The 21,195-nt window shown below is 32.7% G+C and overlaps 1 protein-coding gene across 4 annotated transcripts in view; it reads left to right on the top strand.

Moving 5' to 3' along the window:
* Window positions 1-21,195, top strand: part of POT1 (protection of telomeres 1) — an 81,708-nt gene that overhangs the window by 17,297 nt on the left and 43,216 nt on the right. For all 4 annotated transcript variants that reach the window (XM_082846794.1, XM_082846793.1, XM_082846792.1 and 1 more), the window contains 3 exons: window positions 942-1,055; window positions 1,837-1,884; window positions 3,847-3,961. In XM_082846794.1, coding sequence (XP_082702920.1) covers window positions 942-1,055; window positions 1,837-1,884; window positions 3,847-3,961 — 277 coding nt within the window. The remainder of the gene's footprint in view (window positions 1-941; window positions 1,056-1,836; window positions 1,885-3,846; window positions 3,962-21,195) is intronic.

Genomic DNA, 21,195 nt, shown 5'->3' with positions numbered 1-21,195 from the left:
ACCCTTGTCTTCAAGGTGCTTACAGCCTAATTAATGGACCTAAATAGAGACTCCTGGGGGTTGACACCACACTCATATGTGCAAAATAAAAATCAGTAATGCAGAGGAGTTCCATTTGGTAGAAATGAAGATTATTGAAGGAAGCTGCCTAAAGCCCAGGAATTTCTGTTTATCTTAAGGTTTTGGTGTTAAAATTAGAGGAGTAAGATAATAATATGTGTGTGTGTATGTCTGTGTGTGTGTGTATGTGTGTATATATATATATAAAATACAGCAAGACAAGACTCACTAAGTGTGGATGTTCCAGTATTTGGAAAATAAGAAAAGAGATTTAACTAAAGAATGAGAGAGGCAGGAATACATGGAGATTGGCTTCTTCTTACTATTATAAACCTACGTGGAAAGAAAGTATCTTTGTTCTTATTAGTATGTAAATGGAAATGTCCTATTTATGTCTCATACCCTGGATCTTTATGCTCATGTTAGTTTTATAACAATATGGAGTTTTTGCAATAATGACATGCCTTTCTCAATGTAGTCTCTCAGAGATTTAGTTTCATTTAATTTCCATTCTTAATACTGTTGGCTCATTACTATCTCTTCGTTGTGTTTATTCATGCACACTTATTCACATAAATTGAGATAAACATTGATTTTTGAAGCCCTACTAGATAAATAAAAATTTCTAAGTGATTTAGGTAGTGTTTTCCTGGTCCATTAAGAGGAGCACTGTATTTATCTATGGCTACATTGCTGATACCCTTTTGTAGGAGGTGGTAGTCTCAATCTTATATTCAGAAAGCATTAAACAAGTTTAGGCTAACCAGCTTTTCATTTTATAGAAATGAGTCCTGTTTTTACATAGTAATAAAAATAAGAATCTATATGGCATTCAGAATTATGGTATTTTGATGATTTTTAAATTACTTTTTTCTATATAGGACACCATTGCAGTGGCCGGATTTGTTATTTTGTCAGCATCTTCATCTACAAGCAGAGATGGTAAACTTTGCTTATTTTTGAAAGCATCTGAGGACTTCAAATCAACTGTTTATGTAAGTATGCAACTTTTTAGTCTCTAATTGTAGTTTTAATGAGCTAAAGTAATGGAATAGAAGTAGTATTTCTGTGTATCTGCAGATAAACTACTTAGTCTGACTGAATTATTGTAATTAAATATTTTAAGTTTAAAAAATAAAAATCCTTTTCTTGGCTTTATATTTAGAATGATTCCAGGTAGCAGAGAAGGATCCCTTAAAGATAGTTATTTGTTACTGAAATTCTTAAAGCTTCACAGACACTCTAAACCTGATCAATATATTCTTTGCAGTTATATTGTCATCCTCTTTTGGTGGTCCGCTTGATTTTATCTTAAATTGATCAGATGCCCCTTTTTAGGTAAAACTGATTTCCTCCTATTTCATTCTTTATGAAGGTCTTCATCCTCTCCCTCTCACTTCACCACCCCCCGCCCCCTCCCCACACAAACACACATACACTTTTGGAGACTGCCTGTTTGGTCAAGGCTGTCAGGTGGAGAAGTAGAGTTGGGTCAAGCTATGTGCCTGCAGACCAACATCTGCCTGTTTTGTTTTATTTTTTTGTCTGAACAGGGCATTTTATGGGCCAGGTGTGGTTCTGTGATATTAAAATTGGTGAATTAAACTGAAGCTTAGCTTAGACAACTTTGTACCTGCGACTCTTAATTTGTAAGCTATAACTTTATGCCATTCTGTGAACTGGAATATTATAAAGTGTGTAGTTTTACTACAATTAAAGGTCTGTAATCACATTGGACATGTTTGTATACAAATAAGTCCTCTCTTTTTTTTTCAGGTTTATGTTAAATCCGTAAGAGATTTTTCTACAGAATCAATGTCTTTGGTAAGATGGTATTAATTTTAATTTAAAAATGTACACCCCCCACACACATACATATATGTATTTGACCCACTTTATAGACTGATTTTGAAATAGTATCAATACAGTGGGAAAACATAATCTCTACTTTTTTGATATATAATGATATTACATTTGAGTTATATATTTCCCTGGTAATTAATACCTGGTTCATCTGTTGTCTGGAATATTTGCTGGCATTTTGCAGAAGTTACGTACACAAGAAAATTAAAATGGAAAAGAAGTTTTATTGTGTGAAGACACTGGGATTTTTACTCCTTTTAAATCTTAGGCAAATTCATTTCTTTTGCTTTTCATCAGCTTATATTTAAACAGATTGTTATGTGCTGAATTGTGATTTGACAAATTATGTAATTTTAAGTAGAGAATTTTATTACACTTTTGATATATTTTGCTTTTTCTTTTAAATCATATTTTCAATATTTTATAAAATTTTGTCATCTCATAGCAATGGGAAGGTTCCCATTTTTAAAGGTGAGCTACTTGTAGCTGAGTGAAACTGGAAAGAAGGTAATATGTTGATAAAGTTTAGTTATGGCAAATGGGCTCCTTAGTTGCACAGGCGGGTTCCTTAGTTGTGGCACATGGGCTCCTTAGTTGCGACCCATGGGCTCCTTAAAATAAATTTTATGTTCTACCTTTAGTTTCTATTGGACAGAGTTCAAGGACTTTGCTTCTAGTTGACAGTGACTACGGAATACAGGTTTTAAATTCTGAATACTACCATAATTGTATAACTTAAATTTGTTATTTAGGGTAACTGTAACCAATAAAAGTATTGATGTACTTTTTAAAAAATATGAATTAACTCTGATATTAGTGTTTTTCAAAATTGTTATAGATAGGTCAGCTTCAAATATTTGATACATCCATGCACTTGTAGTAAGGCAGAAGTAAATGAGAGAGCCTCTGAACTTGGCAAAAACGGTTTTTCAGGAAGCTCAGGTATTCTGAACTATTAGAATATAACGTAGCTGCTCTGCACACACATACTGGCTTATTTACATTGAGAGCCAAATTACAATCAAGATGTTGATTGCTGGTTGTGAATTAACAAGTACATTACTTGGAAAACCATAATGGTTAGGGTCATTGAGCTGTGCTGGCCTTCCCATTCATCTCCACATTAGGGAGATATTTGTTAAGATAATATATTGGATCCAGTTAGTTTGTCAGCTGAGTACCTATTGTCTCTGTTCTGTCCCATATGCTGACCATTGTTTTTCTTTCATTACTTTTTTTTAATATCATGGTTTGATGAGATTTCTAAGTAAGCCCTGCCCTTGTGTTTGGCCTGAGGGATCAGCTTCCTTGAAAAAAACAATTCATTTTGATTTGATTTTTAAAATTTTAACTCTTAATGTGATAGGTAACCTTATTTCCAGTTGGGAGTGAAGTGGGTGGGTGATGGGGCCAGATGTCTGAACCCTTTTCAGGATTGTTTGACTAACATCAGACGTTCTTGTGAAATCACTTCCCCTTTTCGTTCCAAACTTCTGTACAGTTATTTCAGAAAAAAATTTTTTCTTTTATTACCATGTTTAATGTCTTTATATCATTTATAATCAAAATCTGGCTTTATTTAGGCCTTATTAAAATCTTCATAGCAGTATAGGAAAAAAAATAAATATATGCCACAAGTTTTGAAGTGATATTAGTTAAGGTTAAAAACCAGAACAAAAGTCTCTTAAACTGCATTTTTTAGAGCTGTGTACAAATTACACCATTTATAATCAAAATTATTTATATGAAAAACTAGATGGTTTATATAGCAACCTTTATAAGCTGTGCATTTCTCCTTTTTTCAGGCTACAGTCTCTTTTTAGACACTTAGAAGGAAAAAATGCAGATCAGTTTGCTAACTTACAAATTTGATCATAACATGATTCTAAAATCTTAATACTTATATTCACTGTCTTTCTTTAGGTTCCAGCCACACATTATGTATATACACCCCTGAATCAACTTAAGAGTGGCATGATTGTCAATGTCTATGGTGTTGTGAAGTTCTTTAAGCCTCCATATCTGAGCAAAGGAACAGGTAGGTATTATTAAAATTGGTCAAGATTTTAATGGACTGGAACTGTTTTATTGGTTCAGGAACACAGCTCCTTCAGTACTCTAAGTCTTAGAAACTTAATTGTGATTTATAATTGTCAAAAAATACTGATGCAAATTTTTTGGCCATTTTTACTTATAAAATAAGTAAGTTGTAGAGAATAAATGAAGAAAAGAATGCTAAGCAGCAACATGACAGCATATGAAAGTATAAAATAGCCTATGAAAGTATAGAATAAGCTAGAAAAGGTAAATATATAGACACGTACAGAATATGTAATGCTGTTATGTAAATCATTTTAATTCTTGCATAGAAGTTAAAAGACAAAAGTATAAAAAAGAGCTACCTGTAAACATGTGTTAGTGGTTACAACATAAAAAGATGTAAATTGTGACTAGGTAACATAAAGTATGTATTGGGGGAGGGGAGTAAAAGTGTAGAGCTTTTGTATATGATAGAAATTTATTTTTTATCAGTTTAAGATAGTTATAACTGTAAGGTGTTTTATGTAAATTTTGTGGTAACCAAAAAGAAAATACTTATGGAAGATACACAAAAGAAAATGAGAAAGGAATCAGAGTAGGTCATGACAAAAAAAATCAGTGAAACACAAAGGAAGACCATAAGAGAGGAAACAAGGGACAAAAGAGCTACAAGACAGACAGAAAAGAACAAAATGGCAAGAGTAAGTTCTTCCCTATCAGTAGTTACTTTAAATGTAAAAGGATTAAACATCCCAGTCAAAAGGCATAGTACTTGGGTTGTTTTTAAAGAGAATTAAGGAGATATAACCTATTCTATATAAAAATGTAAGCTTTTAAACAGACTAACATGTAAAAGAATGAATCAAAAAAACGTGGATTTCAGCTTTCTGAGAGTTAATGTAATTAACAGACAGGCACTTTCACCTTGGTTTAATTTAGTTCAACGAAATTTAACGTTTATTGCTCTGTTTAGTCTAATTTGAAACAGCAACATTTGTAAGAGGCATCATTATTTTATGTATCATTAAGAAAAGCTATGCTTCACTGTCAATTGTAAGATATAACCATATTGTAGAGATGTTAAAAATGTGAAACAGTGGTGGTGTTGATGAAATACTGTCTTTATCGACTGTATGTCTGCCAGCTGCTGTGGCTCATGCTGCGAACACAAAGATGTTCTCAGTGAGTTAATATTTTTAAAAGATTTAATTTATTAAATTATACATATGCAAATTTTATTGTGGCATGAGCTCTAAGTTTACTCTTTGGTGGGGTGGATGGGGGGGAAGTCTCATTTTCATGTGGTCAGCATTTTTTTTTTAGTGTGTTTTAAAATTTTATTTTGAGCATTATTTGATTTTTTTTACATTATGAAATATATCAAACATACAGAAAATAATTAAATGACCCCTATATTATATTTACTGGGCAGATTTTACCATATTTGCTTCCGTTATTTTATTCATTTATTTTTAACTTTTGTTGGAGTATAGTTGACAGAATATTTTGATAATGTGTAAAGACTTAGTTTATGTGCAAGTGACTATGTGAAGACTATTGAATCTAGAGATGAGAAGTTTGAAATAGGTGGTAGCTAAGTCTGAAGACCACAGAAGGATGTTTTATTGAAAACCCTGATTTCTGTTGTTTCAGTAGGAGGGGAAGAATTAAACATTAAGGTTGAAGCAGAGAAATTTTGTTTGAATTTCTCAAATATTTTCATTCAGCTTTACTCTTGCGGTCTACTTTCCACACCCCATCATGCCATTCAACATACATATGCATACTTTCACCTTAGTAGTTTCTTCTCATCATCAAATTTTTTTCCCTGAATTTTACATTGCCCATTCTGTGAATTCCCTGTAGAGTGTAATCACTGCAGTCTTCTTCCAGTTGCCAGTGTTATCTGGCTAGCTTTAATAGGCCTGCCAAATTCAGGAATAAGCTACAATACTGGTAATAATGTTCATCTAACTTGGTAGAAGATATAATTTTAAAACCTTTTTGCACTTGGTATGGTTCAAATGCTTATCATTGAAAGTTTTTAGTAAATCAGCAAATACATTATTTTCAAAAATATCATGAAATGAAAGTATTACAGAATAAAATGATAGCTGTTTTTAAAACAGCTATGATGACTCAATTTTAGTTTGTTATTAGATAGCATAATCATTTTCTTCTGACAATGTTATTAAATCATGTGTATATAATGAAAACATTGGGAAACTGTAGTATTTATTATATATTCTATGTATCCTGTATCTCTTAGGTATATTTATAGTTAGATCCAGTCCTTTAATAAAAACATTCATGAGTAGTAATAAGCCAACTTTTATTATAAAGATAATGTGTTTCTCTGTTTCTTCTGAGATACTAAATTAAAATGAATGTCATCAATTTTTTCTGAATATATTCATTAAAACTCTAAAATTTGTCTGAAGATACAGCGAGATGTCTTTACTACTACCAAGATGGTAACATTTTAAAACTATCTGTCTTATAATTTTAGTTACACTTAACATTTTTTTCTGTTGATAGAATTTATCCTTCAACATGCTGCAGGAGAGTCAGACAAATAGCACTGATTTTCGTGTTCAGGAAAGAATCAACTTCATTAGTATTACCACTGAGAAGTACTAAAATAAATGTACAGGAGTAATCCACAGCTGAGCCTTTTTTGTACTATATAAAGCAACATTATTTCACAAATACAGGGCCACAACCTAAATATTACATCTTGATGTACATAATAGTTATGTGTAGGAAAATTACCTTTATGCAACTCAAATTTAGATAGATGGAAAAAAGTTGATTCTCTTACATATCATTAGCTAGACTTTTTCATTAAAATTCATTTTATAAATGTTAAATTCAATGCAGTAGAAGCAATTTGGCGCAATTTAGCATCCTTCTTGACTAAAATTTTTCTTGACTTTCCTCTCATCCTCTGTAATAATGATTATACATGACCTGTAGCATACTGCTATCTTATTTCTGTAGCAAATGCTTTATTTCCCAAGCTTTATCTTCAGTCTTCGAGGAGTTGTAGCTTTTATTCTTACAGAAGTCTATCAGTCCTGTTTTTAAAAGGACTGTCGATGCTCACATTCTTATTCATCTGTGATAAGATTCATCATGAAAACTGAGAATCTCAAGGATTATGGAAACAGCATATATTAAAAGATCATCGTATCATCAAAATTGATTTTGATCATGACTCAGCAGGGGTACATAATGTGGCCTCTTTCATATAGGAAGACAAGGTTATTGCCACATTCTTGGGATTTTGAGATTTTATAGCAGTTATCTTCTCTGAAAGCAGTTACTTCTCTGAAAGCAGTTACTTCTCCTTCTCTCGCACAGTTACTTTTGCTTTGAAGAGCTGGGTAGGTAGAGCTACGTATGCAGTGTTTTGCCCTGCACAGATAACATTGGGCATTTTTCTTAGATAACATGTATAAAGGAGTTTAATTTTAGCTTTGTCTCAGATTTTAAGGAGTATCTTAATTTTTTTTTGAAACTTGAGACACCTTTACTCTGTTCTTATTGTCTGTTCTTGCTAAATAAGGTAAGTAGAGGCAGGCCATAAAACATATCCATCCAGACCTGTTAATAGTATGTGGTCCTGCTTGCTTGGTTAATATCATAATGCCTGCTCACTCTGAGCAAATGCGAAGAGTAGAGGGAACACTGTTTGTGCTTATTCTTCCTAATATTTGAGTCCAGAGGAAGGGAGACAATAGTCAGAGTATTCATAGCATCAGTTTTTACTGTTCACTTCTTTTTTTATTTTCTTCTCTGTCCAACTTTGAGACCCTAGAGGTCTCAGCCTTTTCATGCCACACAATGTGGCACATCACCTGTGGCTCCCTAGCTTTCCTCAGGAATGCTCTATGTTGCTAAACTATTTTCACACCTCCTCCCATCAAAAATTCTCAATATTAGAAAAGCAGCTTGGTTAAACTGAACAGTTTTGGATGTTACAGTGTTTCTACAAGCAGACTTATGCTATTCAGTTTCTTAGAAAAAGGACACCTGTTTTAGCTACTTACTGAGCATTATCATCAAATTACTAAAATTGTATCCAAAACATTGGATTTCTAAGAGCTCCTATCTGTTTCACTTACTTTTAGTTCTTAGGATAGAGTGATAGGATATAGAGCCCTAGGATTTTTTCTTTTCCTGTTCTGTTAAACATTCCAGCTAACTCTGGATTGCTAATTTTGGCTCTGTAAAAGTACTATTTTCACTTATGAGAATGACTTGCCATTTATGCATTAATGTTATGTAGCATAATCGTTTGAATATTTTTGTTTTGCCTGAGTAATATTGGTTGCCTATTAATTATTATGTAGTTAGTGTCTTTTAATTTCTTAAAGTATAATAATTAACTCCCACATATTCCACAGTAACATGGTTGAAAAAGAATTTATTAATTACTGAATGATTAATGACTCATGGGTATTCCATAAGATCCAGGAGCCTTTCTGATTCATCAAAGGGAGATTAAAACTTCTAGTACAACATAAAATTGTATGTAATATTTACTTATATTTTTTATTTTTTAAAATTGATAACGCATCTTTAGAATTTTTAACCCTTTTGTAGTCCTACACCTTTATGAAAATGTGATGACAGTTATAGAGCCTGTCCTAGAAAAATTCACATGCATGCTTAAGCACTTAAATATGCAATATCAGAGTTCATTCCCTGCTGCCTCTGAGCCTCAGATTGCAAAATCCTGATCTGTGGTATGTTCATACTCACTTACTTGACTATTCAGTTAATGTCAAAACTACAACATACATTTTGGCTTAATGTATGGCATTTAAAACAAAATAAATGAATGCACAGTTTTGCTTTTCAGTTTGCTCATTTGTTCATTTATTCAGCAAACATTTATTGAGAACTTTCTGTGTGCCAGGTGTTATATTTTATAGACATGAGACATTCAAAGATTTATGTGATTGTTTCCACCCTCAAGAAATTAAAGTCTGTAGTTAAGCAGATAACCATTATAAATCAATGATTATAATTATTCATGATTTCACTTTGGTTTTAGTCTTTCCCCAATTTGTAAAACTCTACTTGTCCATTTTATTGTTGACTATGTAAAGCAGAATCTTCGTTGTAAAATGTACCATGCTTTTTGAATGTGTGTTTTAAAGTTGAATGACGGATTTACCTTTTATATAAGATGCAGGTTGTGGGCAGGCACAGAGTTTTCCATTTCGCAAGGGCTAAAAAATGATAATATCTAGTTGAGTGAGGTAAGAATCTTCAAGTGCTTGGCTGTCTTGCTTTCAGGAATGGAGGGCATCCAGGGCACAGCTAGTCATCACTTATCTCTTTAAGGATTTGGAAAGGTGAGCTAAGCCTCTCTTCAGCACTGTTTTCCAGCTATTCTGTCCGTGCCAGTAGGAAGTAGGTTTCCACTTGGAGAAAGAAGGTGAAGAAAGATCTTTCTTCCCCTGTCACTGAACCTTTGTGTGGCTTGCTTTCTTATATTCAAGAATGACTTCTTTGATGAAGCTTGAGGCTTCTATTTGGCTTCCTGTCCATATCCTAAGAATCTGTCTCTCATGACCTTTTCCTCTAAAAATTATTAGCCTGTTTATTTAGGATGTTACCCTTATTTTTCATGAGTTTTTTAATTTGAATTATTTTCATGAATCATAAAATCAGTACTGTTTTCCCATTTTTTCTTGAAACTCGTGTTATATTCTTTTATTCATTAAATTAAAAAATATGTTTGCTAGCCTTGTGTAGCACTGTACTGTACTTAGTAGTTTTCTATAGACTCATAGGTTGTTGTCCATAGATAAAATAACTCTCAGAGAGTTTACAAGTGAGGGAGACCCAAATGTAATCAGCTAGCTAATAGAAGGCACAGTCTTATGCTGTGACTAAAGGAATAAGCAAAGTGCTTTCCGAGTGGGAATGGAGAGATTAATGCTAACAGGGGAAAAGCTTCTAAGAGATGTAGCATTTTAGCTGAACTTTAAAGGGTAAATTGGATTTTGATAGATGAGGAAGAAGAGGCCAACATTCCAGAGTTTGAAAATAGCAACAAAAGTTGTCAGATTTATAATGAAAATGTGAACTAGTGCTGAAGCAGTTGACTTAAATATAATTTTAAGCAATAGAATGTCAACAATATATTGATGCATAATTTTATGCACTTGTAGCAGTCTTTTTTTAGGGATCGTTATTAAGGACCTGTGATACTTTTGTGGTGTACATTTTGTTTATATTCTTGAATTTTTTTTTAATTCTATGTTTTATGGTTTCCATATGTGGTAAAACTGGCTTGTTCAGATTGTATTGGTTATATATGCAATCAGCTTTATTTATATGCTATAGCTGTCATGTAGTTGGCAATTTGTCTTTGAAAGATTATGTGTTCAGAATTATTACAAATATATCTCAAGTGGCTATCAGTGGAATGCTTTGTTACATTACTTCTCAGGTCAAATGGATTCTGGTAATATTCAGGTTCACAAAAATTACTTTCGAGTTACAAGTTACTTTGATTTCCATCTGCATTGTTAGGATTTTCTTCTACTTCAGTGTATTAATTTCCCTCCCAACTTTACATATCATCAATTAAGAAAATCCAAGTATATTCTCTTCCTTATTTTTCAGTTTGTTTGTTCGTCCTTTTGCAGTGGTTTCTGGCAGCTTCTTATATATAAATGATAATCTCTTTTTTGTCATTATGTTACAGATGCTTTTTGCAGCATTTTAGTTTTGTGCTGGCAGTTTTTGAAATTTAAATCTTTAAAATGCTTGTGGAGTCATAATTTGTTTGTTTGGAAAGGCTTACCTATTAGAAGATCTGAAAACTATTACCCTATATTTCCTTAAAATTATTATTATATATTTTTTAAAACTGCATATATTGCCTGGAATTTTGTTTTTTATGTAGTGTGCAGTGATCTCACTTTTTGTTGGTAACTGCCTTGTTTCAAAATCATTTATTAAATAATGTCATGTTTAAATCATGTATAATTTCTATACCGCTATATAAGGATCCGTGGAGCAACACCTAACAGAGAGCCTGAGGTGAATTTTCTTCTTCCAATATGTGACCTGCAATAGGTCTCCTCAAAAACAAGGAGGGCTATTTAGATGTTGCCCAATTTTTAATCATTAGGCAGAGTATTTGCTACAATCTCTACATGAATATTTGAGGATGTTTGGGTTGGTAGGATTCTTTATCCTCAATTCTGATTTACTGTGTAATAATATAGTTTCCTTGTTAATCTCAGTCTTTTTGTTTCTTCATTCATAATTTTAATATACTTTTAAGCCTTACAGAAATATATTGGGTGCATTTGCCATATACATACTGGTATCAGGATTTAAAAATATTTGAAATCAGATTAGGATTTATATGAAACTCTACCATAAGTTGTGATTTTTTTTTTTCCTACAGGTAGAATAAATGGTGTCAGGTTCTTAAAGGGTGTGTGTGTGTGTGTGTGTGTGTGTGTCTGTGTGTGTGTGTGTGTAATATATCCCTAGTGCATTTTGTAAGATAAATGTTAAACGTACGTATTATTAATAATTTATCAGTACTTAATAGAATGAATATAAAATTCATAAAATAACATTTAATTCACTAGAGGAACAAGTCACTTGTCCTAGTGCTTGGATTTTAATGAAGAAGTATAATGAGTTTTAGCTTATAAAGGAATATGTTAGAAGTTAAAGTAGTTTGCCTCTCATTTGAACTTTTATTATTATCACTTTAAATTATTCTCCTTATTTATACATTAATCATAGTATTTTTATTTCTACAAGTGTCAGTTTTCTTTTGGAAGTATAATATGCTGTATATTTGAGATACTTATATAGCTTTTAAATTTTCCTTTAAATGAAGCTGAAGTGTAGTAGACTTAAATAAAATTATGTTATACTAAGTTCATGTTTATATATTTATTGTGAAATTGTTTGAAAGCTCGAATGCATATAAATGCTAAGCATTGCTATATCTAGTCCAGTATATTGAAGTTCTGCTGAATATGTTATTAATTGTCCTATTTCCACAATAGATTTGATCTTTGAATAATTGAACCTGTTGCTACTTTTAAACCACATAAGGCTCTAAAGTCATGAAGAACACTCTCTCTTTCCACTGAGAGACTAATTTCACTCCCATCTCCAGCTAGTGAAATTTTTTAATACAAAATTAAGAATAAAAAGAGTTCAAAGGTATTATAATACCTCTGTTTGTGAACCACAGAGGTTGACCCTTTTGTTCTGTAAAATTTGTATTGCCTGCATTCTTCAGGGGCATGGCCATCTAAATAATAACATTGCAGCTCTTATTTACTAAATTCTATGATGTCTTTCATATGATTATCGTTTCTGCTTTACAAAATACCCTAAGTGTGGTGTTGCATCGCCTCTATTTTATAGATGTGGAAACTTGGAAGTGGCACTGGTCATGCTTTCTCCTGTTCCAAAAGGCTTTTAAACAAATCACATATTTTGCCAGTTACCAGCTCGCAGTATCATACACTGTTCAGGAATGCCACTTCTTTGTGGGCATTCCTGGCTGTTGCTCATCAATGTGAAGCTTGAAGCCCAATTTTATGAGTCTTAGAATCAGCAAAACAAATATCAGGTGGCTTAGTTGGGGAGTATTCCTAGGATAATAATCTAATTGGTAGCTGTACTAGTAACTTCCTCTTTGAAATTTGAGGAGAGTTTGGTTGTGATTAAGAATAGGTTAGAGTAGTTTTAGTAGTACCTAAGAGCTGAAAGAAAAATATGAACAAGCAAGATAAATAATATCTATAAATTACATGGCACTTAAACATGTATTTAGTGCCTTAAAGCAGCTATTTAACCAGATACTGATAGTCCCTTTTTTTAAAAACAGCTTTACTGAGATTTAATTCACATCTAATTTACTCATTTAAAGGATACAGTTCAGTAGCTTTAGTATATTCATGGGGTTGTGCATCTACCACCACAGTCAATTGTAGAACATTTTCATGTCCTCCGGAAGAAACTCTGCATCTCTTAGCTCCCAAATTCCCCGTATTCCTCCCAGCCCTAGGCAACGATTAATCTACTTTCTGTCTATAGATTGCTTATTCTAGACTATTCATATTAATGGAATCATAATATCTGATAGTTTGTGACTCGTTTCTTTCACTTAGCATGCTCTCAAGGTTCATCCATGTTGTGGTATGTATCAGTACTTCATTTCTCTTTGTTACTGAAAAGTATCCCATTGCATGGATGGACCACATTTTATTTATCCATCTGTCACTTGATGGACATTTAGGTTCTTTCTGTTTTTTGGTGTTACAAATAATGCTGCTATGTACATTCATATATATGTTTTTGTGTGGACATCATGTTTTCATTTCTCTTAGATATATACCTAAGAGTGGAATTGACAGTCTTTTTGAGTATTTTTTTTCTTGTAGGCCGTTTTTCTTATCAGAAATAATTGTTGAGTTGCTTTGAATATCATGATCTTTTATCTTCTATACTAAGTTCATCTTGAAATTTCTTAAATTGGTCGTGTAAATATTACTGCATTTGATGCTGGACTGTTTACATACTAGTACCATTACTTTGAAAAATTGAGTTCTTGAAAGATTAAGTATTAAATAAAGACATTGTAGTGTACTTTAGTTTCTTTTCCTATTTCAGAGTATTATGCTATTAGTCCTTTATTTCCAGTATCCTTTTTGTATGTCCACCATTAATCTAGTTTAAGAGTTGGATTTTTCCTTAAGGCACTGGATAGTGTAAAATTTAGGCTTTGCATGACAGGTAGTCTCTGTCACAACTACTCAGTTGTGCCTTATAGCATGAAAACAGCCATAGACAATGTGGAAATGAATGTGTAGCAATAAAACTTGATTTTACAGAAGTCAGCTGGCCCACAGGCCATAGTTTGCTGACCTCTGATCTCATTCATGGTTATGGTTTTTGTCAAATTTTAAGAAGGATTCAGACGGTACAGCACATGTGTTTATATTTGCTCCCAAGTTACAATTAAAATGATGATTTAAAAAGATAATTTTTAATGTCAAACCAAATGGATGAGGAGATCATAGTTAACAAAAGATATCAGCAAGACTTCATATGCTGACATTTGTATGATTGATGGTAACTGATTCAACCACGAAGAGTGAATTTCATTTTTATGGCCATGAGCAAACAACACCATACAAAAAGATCTCCATTCTGTTTGCAGTCAGTCCTCATTGCCATCCCCAGTCCTAGGCAACCGTTAACTTGCTTTCTATCTCTGTACCTTTCTGGACACTTCATATAGATAGGCTCACTTTGCTTCTGGTTTCTTTCACTTAGCATAATGATTTTGAGGTTCCATGTTATAGCATGTATCAATAGTTTATTCCTTTTTATTGATGAATAGCAATATACTTTTATAGTTATTTTAAAAATTAATCTTACTGTTTTGTCTCCCTTATTTTAAACACAAACTCTGTGAAGATAAAGACCATTGCTAGTCTTAGTTGAAATTCTTACACCTAGGTGTACCATCTATGACCTATGGTTGCTCAATGCATAGAGTAAAACATAAGAGGAAAACTCCCCCAGGTGTAATTTCAGAATAACATTTATGAACTCATAAATATATCTGTCTACCTATCGCATCTGTGTGTGCATGTATATATATCTATATATTAGAACTTATATCTATCATAATATTTACGCTTCTCTTTCCTGCCTCCCATGACCTTTTTCAACATTATAAAAACATGAGTGGAAATTATGTTAACCTCACACCAGCATAATAAAGAGAGTGCTGTTATGTGTGTATTGTATAGCAAGTATCCTTAACTTGTAAACAAGTAAGATTGTAGCATATAGTATTGCCTTAGCTCAGTGATTTGCCTTCATGGCTTTTACTTTAGTATTTCAATAATAAAATTTTATACAAGTGGAAAACTGTTGATGAAGTACTGATTGGTTTAAAAACAACAACACTCTACAACATAAGCTTAAGAGAAATTTTTAGTTGTTTTACCATAGACAACTTGCTCTGCTTCTCTTGCTTAATTTGTTTATCTGAAAATGGAGATGATGATGGTCATGGTCTCTCATGGAATTTGCTGTAACAATTGAAGTAACATATGCAACTGTACCTGTAATATGGTAACAGCCAGTTGCAGTAGCTGTTAATAGATATGTGAATTCTTTGTAAGGTAAATATTATTTTAATTTTCAAATCTTGAATTGCATATGTAGAAAACATAGTTAGAAAATCAATGATAGATTGCCTCAGTGAAGAACAGCACTTGTTGTAATAATATACGATAGAATAGATTTCAACTTACTTTCAATAAATAAATGCCGAATTACCTCAAAAAAATAAATAAATACAAACAACAGCACCCTAGTAGATAAAAAGGTGGTGAAGCAACTTTCATGGAGGAATTTTTTTGTGGATTATATAAATACATAAGCATGCATGCATGCATGCTTCTTTGATTAAAGACCTTACTTAGATGAACTACCAGCTTTCCCTTATAATAAAACTCCAAGGCAATTTACACTTAATCATACTGAGGAAATTAGGTGAATTGCTGAAGATCGCAGAATGTAGGGCTTAATTTATCATTTGTTACCTTTTCTAGATTTACATCAAGTTAAATGAAGTATTACCTAAGTGTTAAAGTAGTTAAAATACTTCGTCAACAGTTTAAAGATGAAGTCTTACTGAAGCTTTAAAGTCAATTCTTTTTTTTTTTTTTTTTTTTTTTTTTTTTGCGGTACGCGGGCCTCTCACCGTTGTGGCCTCTCCCATTGCGGAGCACAGACTCCAGACGCGCAGGCTCAGCGGCCATGGCTCACGGGCCCAGCCGCTCCGCGGCATGTGGAATCCTCCCAAACCGGGACACGAACCCGTGTCCCCTGCATCCGCAGGCCGACTCTCAACCACTGCGCCACCAGGGAAGCCCTAAAGTCAGTTCTTTATCAAAGTTTAAATATGTATTTTTAGAGGTTGTTATTTAGATAAACTAAGAAAGAATACTGATTTATTAAATGTCTCTCTACTCTCCCTACCTTCCCTGCTGATACAGGCTATCAAGAAAGTAGACTTAAATTACCTCTTAGCTCTGTAACTTTATTATTAAAATATTAATTTGTAAGTTGACTCTAACTTTACAAGATGATTTTTCTTTCATTTGGGAATGAGTAGAAAATGAGGCATGGGGAAAATAAATATTTTTATCATTTTATGTAGTCATTATTGAAGGATTATTTACTTACTTGGTGAAACACTTTACGTCTTTGGAGAAGTTAAATAAAACTTACTCTAGCAGTTTGCCTTGTTAGTGTTTGTTAAAATGAGTAGCTTGGTTTCCAGTTATGTCATGAATCTAATGGTAATTTGTGAAAGAACCTGAAAGCTATTTAATATTTCATTTATATTACTTCTTTATTGTCCTTGAGAGCAAATTATTGGACAGATTTTTTAAAATGCCACTTGTTTCTTGAATCTGAACTTTTGTTTCCTTCTTTTATAACTATATACATATCTAAACCCAAAAATATGTATATAAAATATGTATATAAAATTTTATTTTGAAACTCCTCATTATTTTATAGATAACCTTAGGAGACTCTGAGAATTTCCTCATGTTTAGTTATGCTATTCTGGAGAGCTTGCCTTGTAGCAGGTAGATGCTATTTTGAAGAATATTGCTACAGTAAGTCTGTCTGGGCCTGCAGCTCAGTAATTGAATTGATTGTGTGTGTGGGCATGCCTGTAAAGAAAATACTTAAGGTTAGATTTAATATACTAAGAAGTAAACTTAGGTGAGGTCATTTTAAATTCTGTTTTTTCAATCCTTGATATTAAGAAAGTAGTTTTTTACTTGATAGTTCTCTATATACACATCTGTGTATCTGTACATATAGTTACATATAAGCATTTTTTAACAACTCAGAAATATCCATAGATAATGTGGTAGCACTAAAAGTCTTTGCTAAGAGTAGTGAAATATTTTAAGGATGCTGTTTTAATTGTTTGTAATTTGGTATGAGGAGAACAAAATACGAGCAGGAAAAATAATTCCACATTATAACAGTAGTCCAAAATTAAGCTGTGGAAACAGAGCAATAAAACGAATCTGAGAAATAATGTACATACGGGGGGATTTTATAATTTTTCAGTTTATCTTTCCAGTGTGCAGTATTTGTGAGTGCAGTTTATGTACCCTTTCCCTTAGTCACTGCACCAGATGTTTATAAAATACACTGCTGTAACTACTTGAATAAGGCAAAACATTTTAATTTATTGATGTGGAGTCCTAAGCTTTGTTGTGAATACTTTTGAAATGCTTTTTGGAAGCGTTAACATAACACAGAATTACAATGGGTAGGGATATATTAATGTTACCCCACCTTCCCATCTCCCCCTCCCTGAATGAAAACACACAAAAAATTCTCTTTGGTTAAAAAATGAAAAGAATTAAGAAAAAAAGTAGGAGTTTGAAATAGAGAAACCAGTGAAAAGTAGCTTATGCATTGGAGTATTTCTTATAATTATTTTATACTTTTAATTCTTTAGTTTTAGGGATATGAAATATTTTGCTTTATTTGGAAAACAGTATCCGGACTTCATAGGATTTGTGTATATGCTTGGATGTTATTACTAGTTGAAAAACAGTGAGTTTGATTTTTAGAGTGGAATGATAAACTGAATACATATTCTCTGCTTTGCAGAAATGTCATGACAAGAAAGCTCGTATTTTATGCTAAATATTTGAAAGATTTATTGTCATTTATATGTATTATATAAGTTAGATTTAAGCAAAATATTAATGGGAACATGTAACAGCCATAGAATAAGAACTTAGAAATACAAATGAATTTCTATCAACACTAGAAATAGTTTTGATCATTTAATCATAAACAGAATGTATACACCCCAATCTCTACCACCACCTTAGCAGCTATCCATCAGTTTTTAGCTGAATCATCAGGCTTCTGATTTCCAGTATACGTGATACTTTTGAAAAACTGGTATCATCACACACAATTACCTTATATAACTGAAAAGAAGATTCATGTAGAGTTATAGATAGGAGAACACTCCAAGCTGAGAAAAGAACAAAGATCAAAACTAGGGTTTATTGATTTATTTATTATCCTTCATAGTACTGTCAATTGGTTTGGTATCAGGAAGCATCAAAATGGGATTTTACTCTTATGATTATTTTTTTCTCTCTCTCTTGTAAGTAATAACAAAGAGGGAGATAAGAAGGCAAGAAAGAGAAAGTCTAGAACAGTGGATTGCCAGGAGATAGGGTAGATAATGGGGAGACAGGAACTGCTGAAGAGAATGTCCCAAGACAACAGTGAACTGTAGTCCTGAAGAGCTGTCTGCCTCTTCATCAAGTGAGGCTGTAAGTTCTCTAGTTTTCTCAGTAATACTTCATTTAAAATAACTTGGGGATCTAATCTACATCAGCTTTTAGCAAAGCATTTTCAGTGGGAGAACTACCAATTCTGTGAAACATTCCATGAAAAAGTGGGAAATTTTGCATACTGTATCTGGCTCTTGAGATTCACGGTGCATTATTAACACGTTATCACCTCTGAAAAGATTTAATAAAGGAATCTGTTTAACTTTACTTTTAACATAATTTTACTTGGAATTACTTGACATGGAACCCTTTTTAATGTACTCTGATTCTTGTTTGCTGAAACTATTGTCTATACAATCAAGCTTAGAGATTATCGACCTAGATTAAAGTTGATAGAGCTTCACTTTCAAGCAATTCATTATCCATATTTTTTTAACCTTTATTTATTGTGAACAGGGAAGGGGTAGGACCAATTCTTACTTCTTTGCAATTTTGATTATCGTAGAATTGCAAGGGACTGTCTCTGTAGTGATCTATATTAAATGTAGTACTTTATGAATTTTCACTTTCAGAAAGTATAATATTGTTGATGTCCTAAATCAGTGCTTCTTAAGCTTTTTATATTCCTAAAAATTATCAGGATCTCAAGGAGCGTATATTTTTATGGATCACAGTTATAGATATTTAAACATACTGGAAATTGAAAGTGAAAAACTAACATATTTAATGACATTTAATAATTCATTTAAACCAAAAATAGTCTATTGTAAAGCATAAGTAACTAATGAAAAATGTATTTTCCAAAACTATGAAGTGTGGTATTGTTTCACATTTTTGATGATATTTTTATCTTTAAAAAATAATGAAAGTAGCAGGATTCTCTTATCCCTTCAGTCTGTTACAACATGTTATTTCAGTTGAGATACATAAAAATTTCTGGCTTCACACAGCTATGTAGTTGGAAAAGGGAAGAGGACTTTTATAAAAGTCTTCGGGTAATTTTGGATATTCTTTGATAACCTTCTTAAAGGTTGGTTACAATGAGGAATCTGAAACCATAGCAGTGAACTTTCATATTCTATTGAATTAAAATCCATTGATCCATCTTGCAGTTTGAATGGATCTTTAAATCATGCATGATTTGTAGTGCATAGGTCATTTGAAAAAAAACATTTCCTAAGGTATGCAGATCTTCTATATGTTGACCCATTTCATTGTACAGTATCATACAATACCAAAATATAACAGTTATTTCTGTCACCAGTCAATTTTATCAGAAAAGTCTTTGACGCAAGAGGGAGGAGATCTGGGGATGTATGTATATGTATAGCTGATTCACTTTGTTATACAGCAGAAAATAACACACCAGTGTAAAGCAACTATACTCCAATAAAGATGTTAAAAATAAAATTAAATTAAATTTTAAAAAGTCTTTGAATATTGAGAAACCATCAATATCATGGTAGAAGGTGGAACTTTTCCAATATTGTAATTTTAGCCTAAAAACTTTGGTTTTATCATTGGCAAAAAAATGCCAGTTTTCTTTGAACTGAAAGATTAATTCCATTCATTTTTGTAAAAACATCTGACAAATACCAGAGCTTGAATAACTAAAATTCTTCTGTCAGTCATCCTTTTAAATAAAAATGCTGTACCATGAAAAGAATGTGGCTAGTGTAACTCATAAACAGTCACACAAGTGTTTTTCCTTAAGATGACCATCATACTTTGGTAAGCAGTTGAAATATTTTGCTTCCCATTTCACCACGTAAAATATTAAAAAGACATGTACTCAAGGATCAAATATAAGAAATTTTTAATGCTTCATCAAGAATGGCCTTATTCTTTAGTAAAACTGTTGTGGTTTTTGTTCTAATGTTAGTGTGTGTTGATGAAGGATACAGTGACCACTACTACAGTTTGAGGCTACTGCCTTGATTCTTGCCAAGACACCAGCAGTTTTACTCACCATTGCTTCTATACCATCAGTCCGAAGGTTAACACAATTGAAAAGGCAAATAACATCTTAATATTACTATGAAAATAGGTTTGAATTTATGGACCCCATAAACATATCTTGGAGCCCCCCAGTGGTTTGCAGAGCAAACTTTGAGAACTGTTACCCTACAGGAACTTGAACATTTCTTCAAGCTGACACAGTGAACTTCTTTATCCTAATTTTTTTTTTTTTTTTTTTTTTTTTTTTGCGGTACACGGGCCTCTCACTGTTGTGGCCTCTCCCATTGCGGAGCACAGGCTCCGGGTGCGCAGGCTCAGCGGCCATGGCTCACGGGCCCAGCGCTCCGCGGCATGTGGGATCTTCCCGGACCGGGGCACGAACCCGTGTCCCCTGCATCGGCAGGCGGACTCTCAACCACTGCGCCAACAGGGAAGCCCTATCCTAATTTTTAAGTGAGGTATTAGGTCTTCTTGGCCCTTGATTACCATTTTGATCCATTAAAATTGTTCTATATTATCTTGTAATTTTTGAATAAGTGGTTAGTGCTATATTCCACCTTATAGTTTTTTTCAGAAACTCTTTGTGTTCCAAATGAAATTTCTCTTGAGGACCAGGTGCTCTTGTTAACTACAAGATATTTCTCTGTGGAAGGTTGATAGCACCATATCTAAAAACAACTCATTGAGATTCCAGTGGAAATTAAAATCGGAATTCCTTTGCAATCCCTTACATCTATACTTTTGATTTTATGTTCTGACTGTGATCCGTTTGGCACTGTATCTTGGCAAAGTATCTTCATGTACTTCGTTAAGACAGATTCTAAAATCATGTCTGTGTTCATTAGAAAAAAATGTTATGATTAATTATCAGTAATAGAAATGCTGCTGTTGCTACTGCTGC

This window comes from Leucopleurus acutus (assembly GCF_964270905.1).
Source record: "Leucopleurus acutus genome assembly, chromosome: 9".
Classification (NCBI taxonomy): domain Eukaryota; kingdom Metazoa; phylum Chordata; class Mammalia; order Artiodactyla; family Delphinidae; genus Leucopleurus; species Leucopleurus acutus.
Note: the sequence above shows the minus strand (reverse complement) of the source record. Positions and strands in the feature narration are given on the sequence as shown.